The following is a 23,136-nucleotide window of genomic DNA, read 5'->3' as shown; positions in this document are numbered from 1 at the left end:
AAAAAATCTGGTGAAATGACAGAAAATGATAGTAATTATTTACCCGTTGGGTGTAAAATGAACAGAAAAACACTGTAAAAAAAAATCTACATTTACAAATAATCAGCATTTCGGCAAAAGTGGTAATTTATTCTTCACTACAAAAATACACTTTCAAAAAAAGAAATTGTCACAAATAGAAATTGTCACATTTTACTGCATTATTAAAGGTTCCTTTTTTTTAGCTTCTTTCCAATTATAACACTAAGATATTTCAGTATTTATTCCTTGTTTCATGTCTCTGTTCAGACTTTCAGGCTGGTTTCTGTCTTTAGTAGCTGAAGCTGATTGTGTTTCAGAAGATAAAGATGGATTATGGAGGTGAATAAAACATTTTTTTGTTTTGTGAGCTGCAAAACAAATAATTTCTAAACGACACATAGACATGTTGAAACGTGGCTCCAAATTTAAAAGCAGCTCGACTATAATCCGACTGTCTCTTTATAAAACAACACAAGAAAGTTTAAAACTATTAAACTTCCATCAGAAACTCTTTACATGTTTCCTATTATCTGTGTTTATAATTTATATTCTGGAGATAAAGACCTCAAGGGAAATATTAGTTTATAGGTTGTACAGAAAACAACATAATAAGCTCACTGCTGTTTGCTTTTTTCTTTTATTGTTTTTTTGTTTCTGTATCAAATGTCTCCAACTAACTTGATAAAAACTTTTAATTGCTGCAGCACCAACAAAACCCTCCACTGACGGATTAATGAGCCTGTTTTTATTACATTTAGGTTATTTTTAAACCTCCTGCTTCAGATCTGATTCCAGCAGCAGAGAATTGGATCCTTTAAGGTGTTTTTCTTACAGTTTGCAGTTCTTGAAGTGTGGAACTAGTCGTCTCGCAATCATAGATGTAAAAATATTAGCATTTAATTTACATTTTGGAAGGTTTTCTTCTTCAGCAACTGCTCAAAACATTCCTTTTTGACTGAAAAGGATCTGAAATACCTTTGAGAGACTTTTAAAAACATCTCTACAGTTCTTAAAAAGTCAGGATCTCATCCACAAACCATGAAAAGAATTCTGGTGGTGTTTAGTCTCAAAATCCATGCACATGAATAAAAATCCGTGATACGAGAGCTGAGAAACGCCATCTGTGAATGTACAACCGTCTTTATGAGGGACGATTTCAGGACTTTGGAGGCTGATGAGATCAAATTTCTGTTTTAACTCATGGAAAAATACCAAAAATATGTAGAATTTTAAAACATTTCTGCAAAAAACGTTGACTTTTCCAGTTTAAATGGAATAAACTGGAAACAAACCCACTTCTAAGCTCTCAGGTGGACATTTATTTTCATGTTAATCGTCTACTTATGGTCTGTTACTGAAATGCTTATTTATTAATTTGTTGCATGTTAAACTGGCAGAACTTTACATTAATGTAGGTTTTGTGTTCGCTGTGATGCGACAAAAATTCTTCTGACAGATTCTGCATCACTCTGCAGATTTGAAAAACATCTCGTCTTTAGAAAATTGCCAAAATTACACCATTTATCACAGACAGAAACTGTAAAAAGATTGCTCTGTTGTCGTAGAGCTGCAGGACTTTAGATTGCAGTGAAAAAATTATAAATTTAAAATGTTTTTATGGTTGTTTCTTGGGGGCTCGTCCAGGATCTCAAACCTGATATTGTTGCTTTGTTTAAAGAACACAAACTGACCTTGACCAGACTAAACATTCATCTTATTTAGGGACCTCTGGAGCCTCTTTTGAACAAGTTGTGTATCTCAAAGCATGAAGCTTACGGAACGTAGCTTTAGCACACTAGCGGCACATTTACTCACGGTTAGTTTGACCCATAATTAACCATTTCTGCCTCTTTTTTTCCTTCTTCTTGCCCCTCCTCAGGGCATCAGCAGCCTGTTCAGCTCCCTGAAGGTGGTTCGGCTGCTTCGTCTCGGACGGGTCGCCAGAAAACTGGACCATTACCTGGAATACGGAGCGGCAGTTCTGGTTCTACTGGTCTGCGTGTTCGGACTGGTGGCCCACTGGCTCGCCTGCATCTGGTAGGCTGGGTTTTTATGGGTTTATGCTGGTTTCTGTGGGTTTTTACTGATTTTTATTGGTTGTTATGGGTCTTTATTGGTTTTTACTGTTCATATGGGTTTTATTGGTTTCTTGTATTTTTAAAATGTTTTTATTATTTTTAAATGGGTTTTTACTGATTTTATGGGTTTTTTATGGGTTTTTGTTATTTTATTGTTTTTTACTGATTTTTTTTAAATTTTAATGGTTATTGTGGGGTTTGTACTGGTTTTTATAGGTTTTTTATGGATTTTCATTGGTTCATACTGGTAATTGTTTTTTATTGCTTATTTATGTTTTTTTCCATTCAAACCCTCCTGCTGGTTCCCTTTAATGGTTTATTCATGCTAAACATTGGACAGTACAAACTTGCTGCTGTTGCTCTTCTGCTTTACTACGAGTTTAGCTCAGTTTCTTCCGTACATATCCAATGAAATGCTAATTTTTTTTGTGCCCTACAGCAACCAGCAGCTTTCTGCGTCCTAAAAATCATCCTTTATTTGCTAACATACATAGAAATGAAACTCGGCAGCGATGTTTACTGATAGACTTCTGCTGAAAAACACAGTGTGCTCCAGGTATTCTTATTAAATTAAGTGAACAATGCAAACAGTTGGTTACCTTCTGGGCCGAAACAGGAACAATACGAGCTCCAGATGCTGCTCATTCTGTTCTTATGCTAATGATTAATGGTTTTAATAGCCATAATTAAGGCTTGCTGAAGAGGCCTGTTGAATATTCTCATGAGCAAATGAAGGGAAACTCAAATTCCATTAAATCCAGACATTTAAGAGTTTACATTGAGCGGTTTGTGTGTCAATACCAGAAGGATTGTGACTTTCTGTGTGTTTTAAGAGGTTTTTCCCTCCACTGAGTAGGAATTTTTTCACTTTAAAACAACATTTATCAAATATTTGAGTGAAAGCAGCAGAGGTTGCTCCATTTTCACCCATAAGACTGAAATTTTTGTCCCATGTTGGATTATTTTTGGTTTTTCACCTAATTTAGTTGTGTTTTGTGACTCGTTTTGACTCACAGTTTGGTTAAATTTGAGGAAAATTCTCGATTTGGGTTAAAACTCGCCTTTTCACAACATTAAGATCTCATTGCAAGGGAAATTATTGAGCTGCTTTTATTAGCTACTAATGGAATATTAGTTTGAGTTCACACGTAGATTTTATCAGTAAAAGGTTCATTATTAGAATATTGTGCAGCTATTCTTGTAGATTAATTTGTTGATTATTCTCTCAGTTAGTTGTTAAATCTAGAAATTGTAAGAAAAGAGTGGAAAAATGTCGATAACGTGACAAACGTCGTTTTGTTCACAACCCAAATATCTTCTGTTTACTGTCATAGAGGAGGAAAAAAACAAAAATATTCACATTTAAGAAGCTGAAACCAAGGAATTTATACAATTTTTATCAAGTAATTATGATTAATTTAACACTTGACAGCTGTCATTAACAGATTATGAAACATTTTCAAGGAGACGCGGTGAGTCCAGTTTCCCGAGACACCTAAAAGGAAAAAAAAATGTTTTTGCTCAGAAAATTGACTATTATAGACAAAAAAGAAATCAAATGATCAGTTATGGAGAACAACCTAACTTATGTAATAAAGTAGTTACAACCATGCAGCATTATAAATTACAAAATACTAACATAAATATTAAGGCTAAAACCCTTCAGTGTTTGGAATTATGGGGATTAACCTGAGTAGCTTAGAGCTTAAGTTAAAAACCTGTCAAATATACATGAAAACCCAACAAACCCAAGGATTCATCGGATCCAACAGCCCAACAAACCCAAGGATTCATCGGATCCAACAGCCCAACAAACCCAAGGATTCATCGGATCCAACAGCCCAACAAATCTAAGGATTCATTGACAAATGAATCCTTAGATTTGTTGGGCTTTCTTTGGGTTTTCGTTTATACTTGTCAGGTTTATAACTTTGGCTCTAAGCTACTCAGGCTAATCTCCATTATTGTTAAAAAAAATTTTTGCTTAATGAGGATCTAATGAATCCTTGATTTTTTTTATTTTTTTGGTTGTGATAAAAAACCTGAAGCAGACCAAGAAACTCAGAATATCCAGTAATGAGACACCAATAGAAACTGTTTAGTTTCTGGTGAATCAAATAGGAAGTATGGAATGAAAAGCCCATCTAAAGTTTCTTCAGTTGGATCTTTTATATTTAAATCAGATTAATTAGTTCTTCAATTTTTTTTGTAGATTCTCAGTCATCCAGGTCGTGGTGGTCTTCAGAGCTTCAATAGAAATTAACTGGACTTCTCTTGTAGGTTCCTGAAGGTTCTAGTAAACACTCTTGGTTTCCTCCCTGTCAGGTACAGCATCGGAGACTACGAGGTGATCGACGAGGCCACCAACACCATCAAGATGGACAGTTGGCTGTACCAGCTGGCCATCAGCATCGGGTCACCGTATCGGTATAACGCCAGCGGTTCTGGCCAATGGGAGGGCGGACCAGGTAAAGACTCCCTGTACATCACCTCGCTGTACTTCACCATGACCAGCCTGACCACCATCGGCTTCGGGAACATCGCCCCAAGCACCGACGGAGAGAAGATCTTCTCTGTGGCCATGATGATGGTTGGATGTAAGTACGAGATGTTCTGTTGGATTTAACTGGGCTGAGATGGAAGGGTTCTGGTGGAACTGTCTGAATCTGCTGCTGGTTCTGGTTGTTTCGGAATGAAGCTTTACTCCACTACTGCTGATGTAACATGCTTTATATGTAAGGAAAGTATTCACAAGGAATGCTGCTGCTGGAGATTTCATATGTGCTGCCATTTAAGGCAAAGTGATGTTTGAGAATTTCAGTACTTGCTCAGTTTTTGCCATTTCAGCTTAAGGTCAGATGATGCTATCTTGTCAATCCAAGGTCGTGCATGTCAGAAAAGGTATCGTAGATTAGCTGTAACATCTGGTATGCAGTTGTAGTACTTTGTTGTGCTACCAGGTGGAGCCTTTTACTGTTTACTGAGGTGGAGTTACAAGTGTGTTTGCTGACTGCCCGTAAGTGTTCGTAAAACAAGTGCACCTCCCTCCTGTCTAACTGCTAACTGAGGAAGGCATATCGATAAACTCAGTGGTATCAAGTAATAGAAAGATGTCTGGTGGTTGTCTGGCTAAGCTAGCTAGCATGGTTTCAACGGTTGATTGATTAATTGCTGCAATTAATTCCAATGAAATTTTATTAACTGACAAGGCAGAAAACGAGGGACCTGTACTCAGAAATGAACTGTAAATTCGCTGTAGTACCTGGTTGTTCCTCCAGGAGCTGTTTAATGAGGCGTACCTCCTTGCTAACTGAGACATTGTGTTGATCAATTGAAAACATTTCTGGCTGCTGTCTGGTTTAGCTAGCTAGCTTTCGGGCATTTTACACAATTCTTACTAATTTTGGACAAATTTTTGTCAGTTCAGACAAATTTTGAGTCAGATTTGGTCCGGCTTTCGAATAATTTTTGAGACATTTTGGACAAATTTCTGTCAGGTTTGGTCATTTTTTAAAATATTTGTAGACTTGTTTTGAGTCACTATGATCACCTTTTTAATAGTTTTATCATCTTGGACAAATTTAAAATCACATACTTTTAGGTGTTTAAAACGAATCCTGAATCTTTCAGAACAATTTTCCACATTAGTGTTTTGCTGGTAATGCACTGTTACCATTGTGTTGGCTGACCTGCTCATATTGGACAAATTTTAAGTATTTTTGGCAAGTTTATGAATCACTTTGGCCAATTTTTGTGACATTTTGGACAAGGTTTTGTCATTTTTGGCCAGTTTCTGAGCCATTTTAGCCCATTTTGAGACATTTTGGGCAGTTTTTTGACCAGTTTATGAAGCATTTTGGCTCATTTTTGAGACATTTTGGACAGGTTTTGTCATTTTTGTCATTTCTTGAGTTGTTCTGGGTAGATCTTGAATACTTTTGAGCAAGTTTTTTTGTAATTATCAACGAATTATGAATCTTTCTGAATGATTTTAACATTTTTTTTTGGACATATTTCAAGTTGTAAAAAGTTGACTGGCTGATAGCTACCTGAGGCTTATTCTAATGATACTAAACTAGTATTTTAAGATGCTAACACAGGCTGGGAGCTAAGAGATACACCTCTAACATTCAATAGCAGCATGACTCTGATTCCAAGCTTCCAACAACATTTAAATTTAAAATATATAAGCCACAAGTGCAAAGTATGTATACAAAGCCAATAATATAGTCGTCTACATTTATTTTGGGGCATATAACTTGGGCGTTAGCTGTAGCAAAACATCACTGGTATGTTTCCTTGCTCTGATCAGTGATTTTGTTTCAGGTTTGGCTTTCATTTACTCGTTGCCATTTTCATTCCAGATTTTTGTCAAACTTCTTTCCAATCGCAGCTCGTCGTTCACATTCCTGCCCTCAGAATCTTTACAAGCAGCAAACTTTAGCTCGGAGCGTCCCCGTGGAGTTAAAATAATGGAGGATGTTAACGGGGAGATTTGTGTTTGAGGAGTTTTTTAACGACGTTAGAAGCTTCTCTGCAGGAGGCGGCGATGGAACGGGAGATAAGTGAACTCGGTAATAGAGCTCAGCACATGATTAATGGCTGCCTGGGCTCCCCGTGGTTAATCTGAGGAATCATCTGAACAAATGACACGCAGGCGAGATATTTATGTTTAATGGTGAGACGGAAACTCATCTCGTGTTGCAGCTTAATAAAAGATCCACAGAGCTCTTTGTAACGTGGAACAATTCACAGAAAATCAGAATGTCTCCTGATTTCTTTTGTTCTTGGTGACATTTTAGTTCCTTTCATTTCCTTCGCCAAGCTGCCAAACCTGAACTGTAATTTAATTAGCTGCAACCACAGTTTTTTTTTCTAATTTAGTTGCTCTGTGTGTTGCCATTGATGAAACATTCATCAGTGTTTTTCAGAATTTGAAATGTGCCTGCTGCTGTCAATGAAATCCAGCTGTGTTGAATCAAATTGCAGGTAAATGAGGTTGCAGCTGTTAAAAACCACTTCCTAGAAGGATGTAAAATAGTGCAAAAGAAAAGAGAAACTTCTGTGTCTTCTAGGTGAAATTACAGCAGATTGTTTGAGCTTTTCCAGCTAGAAACCAGTTTTGTGCAGCAGATGTTTGAGTGTGATCCAGCTCAGCGGACCAAATTTGCACCGCTTCTTCTCGGTTGAATTACTTTTGAAGTGTTTCCAGAAGCAACGTGTTGCACATATTAAATGAAACTACACAACTTAAGCTTTAGAATGATGCCAGTAGCTTGTTTGTGCAAGAAAATGCCACTGAGAAAAACAACTTTGAATCTACATCCAATTTATCGTAGCTGCAGGTTGCAAACTGCTTCCGTCCATAAAACATCTCTGCTGTCTAAATGCCAACTGTGGTGCGAATGCTGATGCAAAATGAACTTTTAAAACGGTGTTTGGCAGCTTTACAAGGCTTTTGATAAATTTTTTTTTTGCAATTTATGTTTATTTTGGGCAAATTTTTATATCTTTTTGGACAAGTTTAAAGTCATTCTGAGCAATTTTAATTCATTTTAAGTATCTTTAGCATTTCTAGTATTGAATTTGGCAGCATATGGAAAAACTTCCACTGTATTTCACTAATTTTAGCAATAATTTAGTATTTTTAGGTAACATGGTTGATGATAGGTCAATTAAATAGTTTAAAACTGGTGTTAGATGTATTTTAATATTGAAAAGCCCAATCGGAGGACTTCCAATGAATCTGGTTATGTTTTTATCATGTAAAAATATCAGGTCAAACATGTTTATAGGTATTTTTGAAGTGACAAAACTAGTCCACTAAATCTCCTTTATAATAACACCATAGAGTCTCATCCTTATGTATTTTTTATTCTGATATTTCCAGATTGAAGACATTCTCCTCTACACATTTATGAAAAGAAATCTCTACTTCCAGCAGTTTATAGCAAGATACACCCCCTGTCAAAAGGATGCTTTCTCATTCAAATGAATGAGAACATGTCCTAAAACATTTGACCGGGGGTGTACATGTGAAAAATATGCCAATTTCATATTAAATGTTTTTTCTTTGATATAAAGGCAATACAGAAAAGGTGAAGTTATTGTATTCAATGATAAAAATCCAAATAGCTGAGACTGTTCTGAAAAAAACAAGGTGCTAACATTTAAAATGACCAAGATAGGAGTTTAAAAATAAGGAAAAATACTCTGAAAATAGCCTCAGGCTCATTGTATTAATAAACTAGACTCAAATTATTCATTGGTGTTTTATGATATTTGTACATTTATTTAAGAACTGCTGGTTTCTATGATGTTTTTATGTATTTAGCTGGTGTGTCTTGTTGAAATCTGGTGTCTCTGTGAGGATTTCTGTGTAGACGTGAAGCTACAGATGGTGGAAAAGTTAATTTAATCTGCATATTTGTGGGTTTAACAATCTGCTTTGGGCCTCTGGTTTAAGTTCCTCTTCAGGTTTTTGAGGCTCTCGATGTTTTCGGGGGAAGATTTGTGTGTTTTCTCGACACCGCTGAGGCCTGATGGGGTTTTTATCGTATAAAAATTCAGTATCCTGCAGGAAACTGGGCTCATTCATTATTGAAGTGTGCTCGGTCTGCGGAGTTTTTCTCTGGAGGTTCGTTGGAGGAAAACCAGCGGATAGTTGGGCTTTAAACAGCTGCTGGTTGAACTTTCACTAAATTTATGGAATAAATTGCTTCAAAGCTTAGTTTTATGTTGTACAAGGTTTAAAGGCAGACTGGAGTCAGGAACCTACAAGTTAAGCTTTAGTGTTACATGTTTTATGAAATAACAGATCATTTTAATCCATTAATAAATCAATCAATCAATAAAAATAATTTACTTTTACTTTATAGGTTTTCTCTGTTTTATTAAACTACATATAACAACTAGTAACATCAGAAAAAAAAAACATTAATTTCATAGGGCTGGCCTGAATGGCGGTTTCTGGCCTCCGAATATTCGGGCCCTATTAAAGACGAATATCCGAATATTCGTTCCGCCCCGTAACGTCTGACCGAGGGGGGGTTGTGACAGAGGCGGCCCGAATATTCGGATCCGTTCTTCTGGTCTCCCGGGTCCAAATTTTGCCTTCGTTTTGTCTTCAGTTAAACTGAAGAATTCCCAATTGGGGGCGAATATTCGGATACCAAAATTAATATCCGGATATTCGGACTATTTGGGTCCAGCCCTATAATTTACATGTTAACTGGAAGAAAACGGGAAAAAATCTATTTTAAATTTGCGGTTGTTTATTAAGGGAACATAACCACAACAAAAACTTGACTAATTTTGAACATTTTTTAGTTCCTGTGGGCAAATTTTGTTGAAGCTACATCCAGCATGGTGAAGCATCTTTCTACAGTAATAGTTGCTGTAAGCATGGAGATATTTAAGAAAAACGCCCAGAAACTGTATTAAAGAAGACCTAAAGAGCAATAAAAACAAAGCAGGTGTGACGCTAGAAGAGGATAAACGATAAACAAATCTATTTTTCATTAATAAACCGTTCAAACAGCCTCATAAATCCTCCTTAAATATGATTATTTCTCCTCTGGCAGCTCTACGATGCTTTAAATTCTAATGAATGGATCAGAACAATGAAGTCGGAGCCAGAGCAGCAGGTCATGTTGTTGTTGTTGTTGTTTACTACTGAGCCCAAGCTGTTTACTGTTTGCTGCCAACAGCAAACAATATGTTGGACGCCCGGGGAGGTTCTGGTTTGGCCCGGATACTGAACTTCAGGGCAGATCAGAGACAGAACACTATATGGGAAAAAAAAAAAACGGCTCAAAACCATTTTTCTGTGGCGTTTGGGTGAAACTGGCTTCATGTTTGGTGAAACAGAAGAACTCTGGAGCTTCCTGCCAATGAAACACTTTAAAAGAGACTTAAAAATAACTAGTCCTGGTCCTGGACTCACTTCTTGCTGGTTTCGTTTTCATTCCGCCTGGAAAACGGCCAAATTCAGACAATAAGACGGATTCCAGCAGCTGGAGTTGAACATCTGACAAACAAACTGATGAATGACGCCAGACATTTACTGTCCTTAATAATTAACAATAGAGAGCATTGTGACTTCCATGTGTTTGTTTTCCTTCCTGTTTCTGAACCTGACGACCAATCGCAGACTGTACCTGAACAAAATGAGCCTCGGTGGCATTGAAGGGAAATTAGGCTGAAAAGCATCTGGAGGACGCAGCTGTTTGTTTCCTGACAGCTGATGACCTGCAGGTTGACTTTATCTGTTCGTCCGTCATCAGAGGACAGTTCGACTCTTCACTCCGTTTGGTTTTAGACTCTTCAGGATCAATAAACTCTTTGTTGTAGAAAGCTTCCAGAAAACCTCCCGTTAGAGGCTCCAAGACGAACGTTTCCAACCCGGTCGCCTGAACATTCCAACTAAACTGCAGAGTTTGTGACCTGAGATGTGGAGTTAAAGGCAGCCGGTTTGGAAAAGAAAGAAAATACAAGTACAGAAGTTGGAGTTTAAATTGGAAAACCAGAATTTGTGTTTGTTTTGTCTTTTTATTGTTTTCACTCATTTTCTGGTTACATTTTAGCGCTAAAATTACATGTTGAGGTGGATAGCGCTCCTTAAGATATGCAATTTTAATTTCAAATAATAATTATAAATAATTCTTTTAGATTTTAGATTATTTCAGATTTACTTACTGTTATTTAAAAAATTGTAAACTTTACATCAGTGCTTTTGCTGTGTTTACATTTGACCATAAAATACACTTTTTCTACTGTTTAAATCAGCAAACTTTATTTTACAGATATCTACCATTGTTTTAAATACAAAACTTGCAAAATTACATATCACCATTTTGACTGTATTTAAATCAGCAGTAAATATTGTCATTTTACACATATTCAACATTATTCAAAAACAAACATTTTGCATATTAAGGAGTGAAAGTTCAGCCAATAACTAGTAAGATGCCAGAGTAAAAGCATTAATTTGCATTTAATCATGAAAAGCAAAAACAAAACCGCAAAAAAAAGCTGTAAAAATCTAAATTACTTTTTGTAAAAAAATACAAATTTATTATTGACAGTTTAATTTATTTAAATTCATATTTGTTGTGATTTTACCAACTATAATCTACATTTAACAAAACAGGAAATATGTGCAAAATAACAGTAAAAATATTTTCAATCCTTAATGTGTTTTTTCCATTTTATATAATATTAAATATGTGTAAAATAACTATTTATGCTGATGCAATTACAGTAAAAAAACAAAAGGGGACTTTCCAGTTATACGTATTGAATCTTAAATATTCTGATTTGCAAAGTTACAGATTTTTGACGTAGAAATTATTTACGGTTTTGGTTTTAATTAAATGTAAATTAATACTTTTTCTTTATGATTTTGCTAGTTATTATCTGTAACTTAACAAAACAGGAAAAATCTGCAAAAAAAGAGCTACAAAATACTTTTGTTCACTCCTTAATGTACCTCATTTCTCTTTTTAAATAATGTCATATATGTGTAAAATATCATGCAGTTGCTGATTTTGAATACAGTATAAATAGTGTAATTTCACAAACGTAAAAGAACGAATTCATATCTGTTAAAATGTGGCCTGTTTGTCATGGTTAACATGCAAATTAATACTTTTTCTCTATGATTATGCTACATATTATCTCTGAATATATGTTGTTGTTTTTTTTTAATTACCCATAAAAACCGTTTAGATGCTCTTTTACAACAACCAGCTGAATTCTGATCGTGTTGAAGAAACGTTTGTGCTCATCATGAAAGTTTGATCAGCCCCATTAAAGAGCGATTAGTATAATCACCCGTAATGATTCCTTCAATTCCATTATGTGTGATGACATCACGGCACGAGGAGGCTGCAGAGGATATTTTTGTTTTTAAAGGCGTCACGATTCGAGTTAAGTTTTCAGTCCACAAGCATGAAGAGACCAGCTTCAGTGTGACATCATACAGAAAAGGCAGGAAAAATGATTGGATGTTATAAACCAAAGTGACTTTTCTGGTTGTAAATTAGTAATTTTAACCCTCTAAACCCAAAACTGCCACCAAATTTGAAGTAACGTGGAATATTTTTTAAAAAATCGGCAAAAATACACCATGTATCAGAGCCAGAAGCTGTTAAAAAACAAACTGTTGGCTCTTCAACTTTCCAACAGTCACACCATTGATTCCTTTTATCTATTAAAAAACTTGCAATATTTTGTAAAAATTACATTGTTAGACATGTCTTGGTTTCAAAATCGTTTTTTTCTAGCCAGATTCTGTAAAAAACTAAATATTCTGCACTCTCCGCTGCAACCATGGAAGTATTCGAGGCTCAGATACAATCAGCGGTTACATGGTAAAAACTCAGGAATATTTCGGATTTTTTGAACATGATTTTGGACACTTTTAGACTGAGAAGAAAATCAAACCTTGTGGATCAATAAATAAATGGAGCATGACTCAGAAACAGAAGAGAGGAGCAAGTAGTTGGAGATACATTCAGCATGGAGAAACATCTTTCGACTGATGATGAACAGACTTAAAAGTGCACTAAAATTGTCAGTTTAAATTAATTTGGAGTCATTTTGAAGTAGATTTTCATCATTGTAGACAGTTTTCAAGTTGTTTTTGATGAATAAAATAGATGTGACATGGCTCAAACGGCGAACAGAGGAGCAAGTTGTTGGAAGATACATTCAGCATGGAGAAACAAAGTATTTCCAGAGTTAACTAGTTCAAAGTTGGAGTCAGAATTGCTCGAAATGACTTGAAAATTACCATTTAGGACAAATTTTGAATAGTTCTGAACAGGTTTCAAGTCAGTTTGGATGTTTTTGTGTTACTCTGAGCATGTTTTGAGTCATTCTGGATGGATTTTAAATCATTTTACACAAGTGGTTTCAAAAATGTGTTGTTTTAGATCAGCATGAAGAAACATCTTTCTAGAGCTTATGTACAGAGTGGAGGGAAAAAGTTTTTGAAGGTGTTGGTAAAATCTGTGGGACTCAAAATTGTCCAAAATGACAAGAAAAAATCTAAAATTATTAAAGTTGTCATTTTGAACAAGTTTAAAGTAATTTTGGGCGGATTTTGAGTTACTTTTGGACAATTCTTGAGTTATTTTGCTCAAGTTGAGTCAATTTAGACAAATTTCAGATCATTTTGGAAACTTTGACCCTGAGTGAAGTCAGATTTACTGAATCAATAAATAAATGCAGCATGGCTCAAACAGTGAACAGAGGAGCAGGTTGATACATTCAGCATGGAGAAACATGTTTCTACTGATGAGCAGAGTGAGTGTGTGGAGGCTGGAAACATGGAGACGGTTCAATGTATGTAGTAGAGTTTTATCATTTTCCAGTGTCTGTAACACCTGTGGACATGTTTTTAATTAGTTTTCTTTATATGTCAGTGTAAAATGAGCCACAGTGAAGAGAAATGCGACCAGAGCGGTGGGTTAATAAGAGGAGACCTTTCTTTTTTCATCAGATTTTGGTCTCTGTACTTCTACATTGTGGCATCAGTTGCTTTGTCTTGAGCACAAAGAGCCTCTGAAAGCTTGGTGGAGCTGCAGGAGTGATCTGATGCAAAGGGATGCTGTTCTTTTGAATATTTCTTTGATGCTGTACAGTCAGCAACACGAATGCCAACGGCACCGGGAAGCTCTCGTTCGGCGCTGATGCTTCTGTCTGTGCAGCGCTATCGGAGCTGCACCGTTGCATGCAGCTAAACAGGAAGTAGATCGCTGCACCTGCTCTGCATTAATGCCGCTGATTATCTGCAGTGAGAGGAAGCTTTTCACCGACGTTTATTCACACGGGTGGCTGAGAACAGAAGCTCTGGTCCTGAACTATATCGACCTCCTACCTTCACAGTGAGGAGGTTTTACTGCAGTGTGACGCCCGGAAACTGGATCTGAGGCTCGGAGGTTCCACTTGAGCAGAAATTACACCCAACTAAATGTATTCTCCACTAGATTATCTTCGTGGACATGTCAGGAATACGTTTCTAATCAGTGCATCTTTGCGGTTTATTTTATAGCTGCACTGTGGCTCCTTTTCAGCCAAACAATCATATAAAAGATGTGAAAAAAACTTCAAAAATGACTTGAAAAAGTCGTATTTTACCCTAAACAGTGATATTTTCCAAAACCCAACGAAACAATGACTGAAAACTAATCTTAAGTTGAAGAGTATTGGTCCCCAATTGTCAAAATGGAAGCTTTTCCCACAACATTGGTGTTACTTTATGGAAAGAAACACAACAGGACTTCTAACAAGTGTTGCAGGAGCACTGGGAGCAGTGCGTCACTGCACAGGAAGACTAATTCACATCCTTCAATTTAAGGAAAATCCTGCATCCTGAAGCAAAACTAACACTTCATGACAACATGCACTTCCCAGCTCTTTGTTTTTTTTAACCACATTTCTGGTGCTTTTTCTCAAGGTCACGACTGAACTTCTCTCCTCTGCGCTGTAAAAAAACGGAACTAAAACTAACGTCAGAAACTGTCAAACCCAAACCGCCTCTGATTGGACCCTGACAGCCGAGCATTTGTTGGCGCGTCATCTTCCCCGTTTGTCATAAGTGATTAAAATGAAGGTTTTGGTCTGGAAGCGTCGATCTGGTCCTCGCAGACGTCTGTTTAAAGGTTTGATTGCGGAGGAGATGAAAGAGCTCGCTGACAGTTTCTCCACTTTCTAAGCTGCACTTAAGGAATAACGGTGATTACGGCGTGACAGGCGTTGCATAAGCGTCGTGTGAAACCTTTCTGTTAAACTCCTCTAACCGGTCCCTGTAATCTTCCCCTCCCCCCGACGCTGACATTTGCTGCATTCTCGTTCTTGACACGAACTGAAAAGGGCATAAAAAAAGCTCTGAATGGAATTACAAAACATTTCCAGAGTGAAACCAAGCCTCTAACTTGTCAGAATCTAATTGGCAGCGGCCGAGTTTTCTTATTGTTTCCGTGAGGCGAGACCGTAGATATTGATAGAGAGAAAAGGAATCGTGAACCCCTGCAGAATTTTTCTTTCTACAGAACAGAAAAAGGTGTCTGGAGGTTTAATAGGACTCCAGGTGAAGCAGGTTAACACCACCAAGCTGCTGCTGGGATCCTGAACAAAGTGAAGATCAGCAGAGTCGGAGTGCAGCGATTTTAAAAAGAGACTTTAATGTTCGTCCAGCAGAGTCTGAGAGGTGTTTCTGGTGAAGCAGTTTCACTTTCATCCACTGCTAGTTGTCTTTTTGCTTGTTATATTTACATATTACACAGCTGGAATGCCAGAAATCATATCAACAAAAAGTGAAAGCATTTCTTTGATTATTCATTTTGCAGCAAATAAAAAAACCAAATCAACATACAAAATGTTTTTCTGAGTGTCACTGTAAAAATAGAGGACTCCACATGCTGTAGATATTTTATTATTTGTGTGTTAGAGCTTTCACTAAGTACACATTTTGTACTCTTAAACTTCTTAATTCTTTAAAATTTGTCACAAATGGACATTTTTTTTAACAATTAGAAGAAGTCCGATGTTGATCTGTAGAAAGACGTTTCACCGTGCTGGATGTATCTCCAACAACTTTCTCCTCTGTTCACTGTTTCTGCATCTATTTTATTGATCCCTGTTATGTTTAATTTCAGTTAATAGCTAGTAAAGTCACAGAAAAATGTATTTATTTACATTTATTTACTTTTTTAAAAACTAGAAATAGTGTCCACATTAATAATCTGTAATTTTACAATTAATAATTCATTCTCTAACGCATTTAACTGTGAAATTCTGCAGGTTCACTGTATTTAAATCAGCAAAAAAATATTTTACAGATATTTGCTGCAATTTAATTACTTTATTACAAATAACAGTTTGATCTGTAAAAGTGTGACTGTACCATTAAACTGCTTTAATTAACTTTAATTACTTTAACTACATCCACAAAAATTATTTATATATAATAATCATAATAATACTAATAATGGTAATGCATTATAATATGTTATTATCGTGATATATACTTATTTATTTTATATTTTTCTGCTATTTTCAGGGTTTGGTGTTTTTTTTTAAAGTATTTTTTGAACATCACAGAACGCCACTGTTTTTCACCATATTTTTTGTGACACACTTGCTGAAGGATTTACTCATTTTTTCCCATATTTTTTATTTACTTTGCAGTGTGATATTCATTTTTTTTCTGTCTACTGTAATGTGTATTTCCTGAATCGCTGTGCCTGTGGCTTCCTCTGCTCTGCTTTCTCTTTGGTCGCTGCTTTTTTTCTGTCGGTTTTTCCTCATAAAGTCCAGCATCTGTTCGTCTCAACGCTCAGAATTGTAAATCCTGGTAGAAATCTGTACATTTGGAGCACTGCGGATACTTTTTGCCTGCAGAACTTGTTTGGTATTCCTGCTTTGGCCTCGCTGCATCCATTCTCTGGATAATCACTCGCTGTTTTCCAGCTGCTTTACATTCATGCACATCTTCTACTTCCTCCTGGGAGTTGCTAACCGAATCCCACTGTTAGCTTCATGCTAATCGTCTCCAGAGGTCGAGCTTCTGTTTCCTGATTCCGCGTTGGCCTGCAGTCACCTTGTGTTAGCGTTCCCGGCGTGAACATTCATCTCTCTGCCCTCTGGAGCTTTTATTTCCGTCCATGGCCTCCGATTCTCTTTCATCACAATGCCGTTGTCTCCTCGGCGGCCGGGGAAAGTCGCGGCGCTACCGAATGCTAAACGAAGTGGCGGGGAGCTCGTTGGGCACCCTGATAAACTGAATAATGGATGCCAAGATGACAGAGGATAATTTTCCTACTTTCCTTGCAATGTTTTCACTCCAAGGTCTTTGAGGGAAGCTGCAGCCGACAAAGATCTTGTCACAGAGATGCTGAAACAAAAGGACATCAAGGAAACAAAGAGCTTATGTGTTTAAAAAAGGCTCTGATTCTGTTTGAAGTTGCTCATTTTTAACCGTAAATGAAACTAAAAGGCATAGAAAGTAAGCTGGAGGTCAGAATTTTTGGTTTTGGTTGTGAATTTAGATTTTTTTCAACCAGAAAAGTTTACAAAAAGCATCAAAACTTCATACCCCTTTGAAGGTTTTAGGGATTTAAAGGTTGGTTTGTGTTTTAAGATGAACTAGGATGTTTGTGATCCCGGACGAGCCCCCGATTAAACGATGCAGAATCCCACTGTCACTCTTCTGAACTTAAAAAATATAGGAAGAAAAGTTCCCATAGATTGACAGAACTGGAATGAGAAATGAGAAAGTTGTCGTAACTCCAAAAAGATTGATGCAAACTGAGCTCAAACATTTTTGATAATGTGGGTAAATAAAGGTATATGAAAAGAAGGGTTTGAAAAAAAGGGTTTGCTATAAAAATAACTCAAAAAATTAAACAATAAACTGAACATGCATATAAAACTCAGTGATTTAGTCATTAATGAGGGTTAAAGCTGATTAAAAATAAGCTAAACCTTCATATTTAAGCCCCAAAATTAAACTGAACAAGAAATATAGATCAGTACTGTTGATGTAATACAGATTCTTCTGTATAAAATGTTGATTCTAAACTGCATTTATACAAAATTCTTTGAATTTAAGTGTATTAAACACATTGTAAAGTGGTTTCCTGGACATTAGGAGCAAGTGGAGTTTATTTGTGAGATTATTGATCTTTGATTGATGCTATAGAGGCTGGTCGAACCCTCAATCCTTTGACCCTTCATGAACCGTGATGATCATTTGTTGGATTCTTGGAAGAGATGTCTTTTACCAGAGAATTACTCAGTGTAACGGCTGGGATGGATGAACTTCACACGATAAATCAATAAAACAACCCTTTAAGGCGGCTAACAGCCTGTAGAACAACTTGTCTGAGGGTTGCAGTCTGTTTCTGGAGGAGTTTAACTCCTACGATGGTTCTCTATTCTGGTGTAAATGTTCTCCCATCGGTTTAAGATCTTCATTGTTCCTTTTTCCTTGAAGGTCTGACCGACCGCTAATGAACTCGCCCTGCTGCTTTCTCTTTTACACCCTGACATGCCAATCCGACCGCGGCGGGAAATTAACTTCCACCCACGGTCGGCCACTTTCAGTCTTTTAAAACGCTTCGACTGTCAGACCAGAGAGGAGATTTCAGCAGATAGACGTCAGATCAGAGCGAAATCTGTCAGGGAAGTCCATCATCTGGACGTTTAACGGCAGAGAAAGAGAAACTTCAGCTGTCTGTCAGGTAAAAGACCTGCCTGCCTCTTTCTTTACTCATTGACATGGCAACCAGAGGAAGCAATGAGGGTTTGATTGCTGCTCTTATTTAGTTATTAGTTAAGTGATCAGAGCATTTTTCGGCCTCATAGAACAGTTTGTGTGGACGAAGATGCAACAAAACAAAGGCGACTTTCTGACTTAATGAAAAGTCGGTTATATGAAGAAACATTTGTGTTAGAAAAAGAAGGAAAATATGAATAAATAAGCAACAAATGCGGATGAATTGGTGCATGAAGCAGCTGAGCAAAGAATGAAATGAATCTAACTGGTACGACCTCAAAGGTTGAGTAAAATCTTGTTTTAGAAACTCTCTGATCACATCCTCGGTATAAAATCAATTTTGTTTAGACATTTACATGCATTTTGATTGTAAGGCCAAACAACAATCATTTTTAGGTTTCTTTGCTCAGAACTTTTCTTTCAGAAGAGCCAAAAAGGTGGTTTATTATGTAAGACGTTTGTATGTTGATTTCCTGAAACTACAATGAAAATGCGATCAAAATGTTATGAGATGAAAGTATAGATAGATTTACACTCACAGGAACTTTCTGGGGCTATAATACCACCTTAATTTTATACATTTTCCCCATTTTCAGGGGCCAGTAATCAAAAATTTGTCCTCTGCTGGATCCATGACATCATTCTGATCTATAGGAAACTGTTTTGTTGGAAACTGGATCCATTCAAACATTTAAAATCTGCTGAAAGTTTTTCTGTCTGAGTTCTCACCAAGTTTCATGGCTGTGGGGGTTTAATTTCTGGAGATATTGAATCCTGAAAATGGCATCTCTGGTGTTTTTTGAGGGCAAAATACAAAAAATCTCAAATCTGACAATATGAAACTGTCAAAATTATGCAGAAATAATTCACAGAACTTCATTTTAGAGCCAAACAACAAAGTCTGAACAGAATCTGAGCAACACGTATGCGCTTCTTAAGGTAATTTGTCATTAAGAGAGAAAAGTGAAAAACGCTGCAGTTTGTTGCCTCTGTCTTGCTGTTTGTTTGCAGATTAGTTTCCCAGCGTGTCTCTTTTTGTGTATTAGTGTATCTGCATGAGAGAAAGGCAGCTTTGGTTGGAGTATTTGAGCATTAAAGCAGATTCATTTGCACGTGTCTGAGAGCGTGCAGAGCGTCATCGTTACACTGGAGCTCGGCCATAAATAATTAATGTGAGTTTCTTCTGTGAATCACCCGGAGGTTTGGTTTTCCCACCCATTCATCCCCCGTTTCCATAATTATCAGCGACTGTAACGGCGGCCAGCCTCTTTCCTGCTCGTTCATTTGTTCCCGCGGTGAAAAGGCCTTTAAAGGAGGCGATCGCTGCTATTTTCATTCTAATTTTTTAATTTGTGCTCTCGTGATTTGTCCCGGAGCTGCCGCTGTCGTGGGGTGAATGAATCCTGCAGGTGACGGATCGGTTCTGCTCCGTTTAACCGCTGACGGTCGTGGAAACCAGGAGAGAGTCTGAACTGAGTCACCTGACGTCAGAAAGACAGAAAACTGTTGGACGTTCGACCTCAAAGCGACCGTCTGATCCAGAGTCAGACAAAACCAGCCGAAGGTCGATCAATGTCTGCTGATACCCGACGCCTTCGATCTGAACAGGACGGACCGAGCAGCACCAAGGACTCGTCTAGAGCAGAAACTCCAGAAACAAGGAGGCAGGACTGGTTTATGAGAGGATCTGTTGTTAGACCTACTGTATTGTCAACTTCAAGCATTTTCTGGTTGCTACCGTTTCATTTTTCCTCTGTGGTTTAATTTTTTTACTGCAATCTAAAGTCCTGAACCTCTAAGGAAACAGATGACGACTTATTTTAGAAAAAATTAAAACACCTGGAATAAAAATGTCCAGCATTTCTCCAAGTGCCTCTAAGTGTTAATACGACTAGAAAAAGGGTGACTCTACAAACTATAGATATTTTACAGTGTACATTTTCCTCTCTGCTCTTTGGAAACACTGCCTGCAGTTCAGCCAAGTTATTTTAGTCATTTTCCAGCAGATGAGAAGTTTAAGGACTGTTGGAAAACTTTTTCTATACGTTAATAACGTCATTGCTTAGTTTTCTCTCCTCCTTCATGATTATTCTGATTCCATTGAGGTTCAGGACTTTAGATTGCAGAGAAAAATGAACCCACGGTGAAGAAAAATGAGTCTGGAGCAAAGAAAACAAGGATGTGGGTTGATTTTGTTGAGTATTACCAGTCTTTATGCTAAGCTACGCTAACTGGCAGCTGGTTTTGGGTTAATATTTACTGAAAAGGATGCTTATCTGTTGTTTGTTTGCTTGTTCCAATAAAATCTGCTTTTTATACCAGATCAAGCAGTAAAATGTGATTAAAATGCAGACTTTTGATGATAGACTTGAACAAAAACTCATTGTTTTTCTCTGAATCTACCGTCTAGATTTGAGTTTTTCGTCTTCCAGTGCAGAAAATTTTAAAAAATTACCATTTTTACATTTTCTTCCTGTTCTGTATTTCAAGTTTAGTCACACATCAGCGCCGACTCCTTCACTCAGAAACCCGTTATTATCTTTACACGGCCATAAATATAAATAAACAGCCGATGAGGACGACTTAATGAGAACTAAACGACGTAACATTAGAGAAAAAGCAGCGTATTTACTGAGTTCTGGGACGAATCTGCAGAGTTTCAGTCGGTATTTATTTGCAGAATGTTTTACTCTCCAGCAGAATTGCTCCAAACAGCTTTACTCTCTGGTGTGTTCAGGTTCGGATGACTTAATGCGTCGCCTCGCTGAGCAGCAAATGGACTCTGAGAGCTGCTGCTGTTTCTGTTTGGTTTTTATGTAAAAGCAGCTCTGAAACCACAGACGGCAGATATCTCTCGCTGCTTTTACATCCAACCTGTGGACGATAGGAGTTATCTTGTTGCCGTTCTTCATTAGAGCCTGAGGGTAAAACACAGTGTCCATCCTCTTATTTCTACTGAAGCGTCATTGTTTCTGACAAACGTGTTCCAGCTGCAGCATCAGCTAACATCACTCATCATAGTTTGTTCCTTTGACAGATCCTTCTGACACCAGAGAAGATAAATAAAAAAACACAGTAAAGCACAGAATGATGAGCTGTCAGGAGGGAAACGGTGACAAAGAGAAAGATTCTGTTGGAAAAAGTTCAAATTAAATCTGGACTAGAGTTCAGCAGAAGACGTGGAGACTCTGAAGACACCTGAAGAAGGTTCTTTGGTCTGAGGAGACCAGGATGGAGCTTTCTGGGCATCAGAGTAGATGTTATGTTTGGAGGACATCGGTGGGCAGTATCATGTCGTGAAGCATGGTGGCGGCATCATCATGAGGTGAAGCGTAATGATGCTGCCGTCGCCATGCTTCACGTCATGATTACAGGTAATTTAATTGTATTTACACAAATAAATACCCTTTTTAAAAGCACTTAAAAGTTAAACAGATTACACTTTATGTAAAATAAAGCTTAGAAACTGTATTTTGATAGTGTAAAGCAACAGTATTTTATACATTTTCTAATATGTAGCAGCAGTTTTTGGTGCCTCGCTGCTGGAATATCGCAGTGTTGGATGCAATTAACTGACAAAAGCTTTCAATAAAACATGAGACTACGTGGTTTAAATGAATCAACCAAGGAAAAAACCAACAGCCCTCAATCCCAGTTGATTCCTGGATGTCTTCCTAACAGCCTAAAAATGAATCTTGGTTTCAGACATTAGACTACAGCCTCCATCTTCTCATCGATACGACTGCCGGCTAATTTCCCCGAGGCTTCAATTACATCGACTCCAGACCTTCTGCTGCTTAATTTGTTAGTAGCATCACCTCTATTGCGACTTCACGTCTGGTTTCGTCTCTTCGTACGACTGTTCTGAAGGATATTTTCAGGTTTTTTTTTTTTTATTATTCCTGCCTACAGTGGCTCGACGTTTCCAATGACAGATTTCAGTCCCTCACACTCATTCGCTTTGACAAATCATCCAAAACTCCTCCAGCCGATCGCTCAAAATCTGGGGATGGAAAACAGTCGTGACAGAGAGGCGGCCTGCTTCTGCTCTCCTGACACGGTTTCTTTATCATTGTACAAAACCGTGTGAAGAACGTGAATAAAAATGGACGGATTGTGTTCTGTTTGACCCCACAAAGAGAAAGTAATTACAACAGATCAATACTTGTTTTTATTTACTGAAAAGGAACCAAAGAGAAACGCTTCAGATGTTTCTGTTCAGACAGAAGCGACAGTTTCCTCTTCTTCTAATGTCAGTGTTATAATTCAGAACAAAAAGAATTTAAAACAGTAAAATAGTCGATGCAAACACAAATAGTTCTGAAAACGAGGTAAGCAGCTGAAAACAATGACTGAATAAACAATGAGCACATCTGGGAGAGCAGTACTTGAAAACAAAAGTAAATAACCAAAAACAACAGATCTCTATGACTCAAAACAGTGAGTAGTGACTGAAAACAAAAGCAAACGGCTGAAAACAAAAGAAAAAGGGACTGAATACAAAAGTCAGCAACTGAAAGCAGTAAGCTGCTGAAAATGACAGAAATTAGTGACTGAAGGCAAAAGTAAAAAGCGCCTAAAACACTAAACTAAACAACTGAAAATCACAGATAGCAGTGACTTAAAACAGTAATAAGTAGCAACTGAAAACAAAAGCAAAAAGTGAAAAAAAACAGTGACTGAAATAAAAAATGAAATCCAAGCTGAAACTGAAAGCAAACGGAGATTAAAATTCAAAATAAACAATGACCG

At 37.2% G+C, this 23,136-nt stretch overlaps 1 protein-coding gene across 2 annotated transcripts in view; it reads left to right on the top strand.

Annotated features, from left to right (window-relative positions):
• kcnh5b (potassium voltage-gated channel, subfamily H (eag-related), member 5b) overlaps nt 1-23,136 on the top strand; it is a 129,961-nt gene that overhangs the window by 45,695 nt on the left and 61,130 nt on the right. For both annotated transcript variants that reach the window (XM_022191873.2, XM_051958119.1), the window contains exons 7-8: nt 1,901-2,058; nt 4,425-4,696. In XM_022191873.2, coding sequence (XP_022047565.2) covers nt 1,901-2,058; nt 4,425-4,696 — 430 coding nt within the window. The remainder of the gene's footprint in view (nt 1-1,900; nt 2,059-4,424; nt 4,697-23,136) is intronic.

This window comes from Acanthochromis polyacanthus, chromosome 1, assembly GCF_021347895.1.
Source record: "Acanthochromis polyacanthus isolate Apoly-LR-REF ecotype Palm Island chromosome 1, KAUST_Apoly_ChrSc, whole genome shotgun sequence".
Taxonomy (NCBI): Eukaryota; Metazoa; Chordata; class Actinopteri; family Pomacentridae; genus Acanthochromis; species Acanthochromis polyacanthus.
This window is presented reverse-complemented; position numbering and strand designations above follow the sequence as displayed.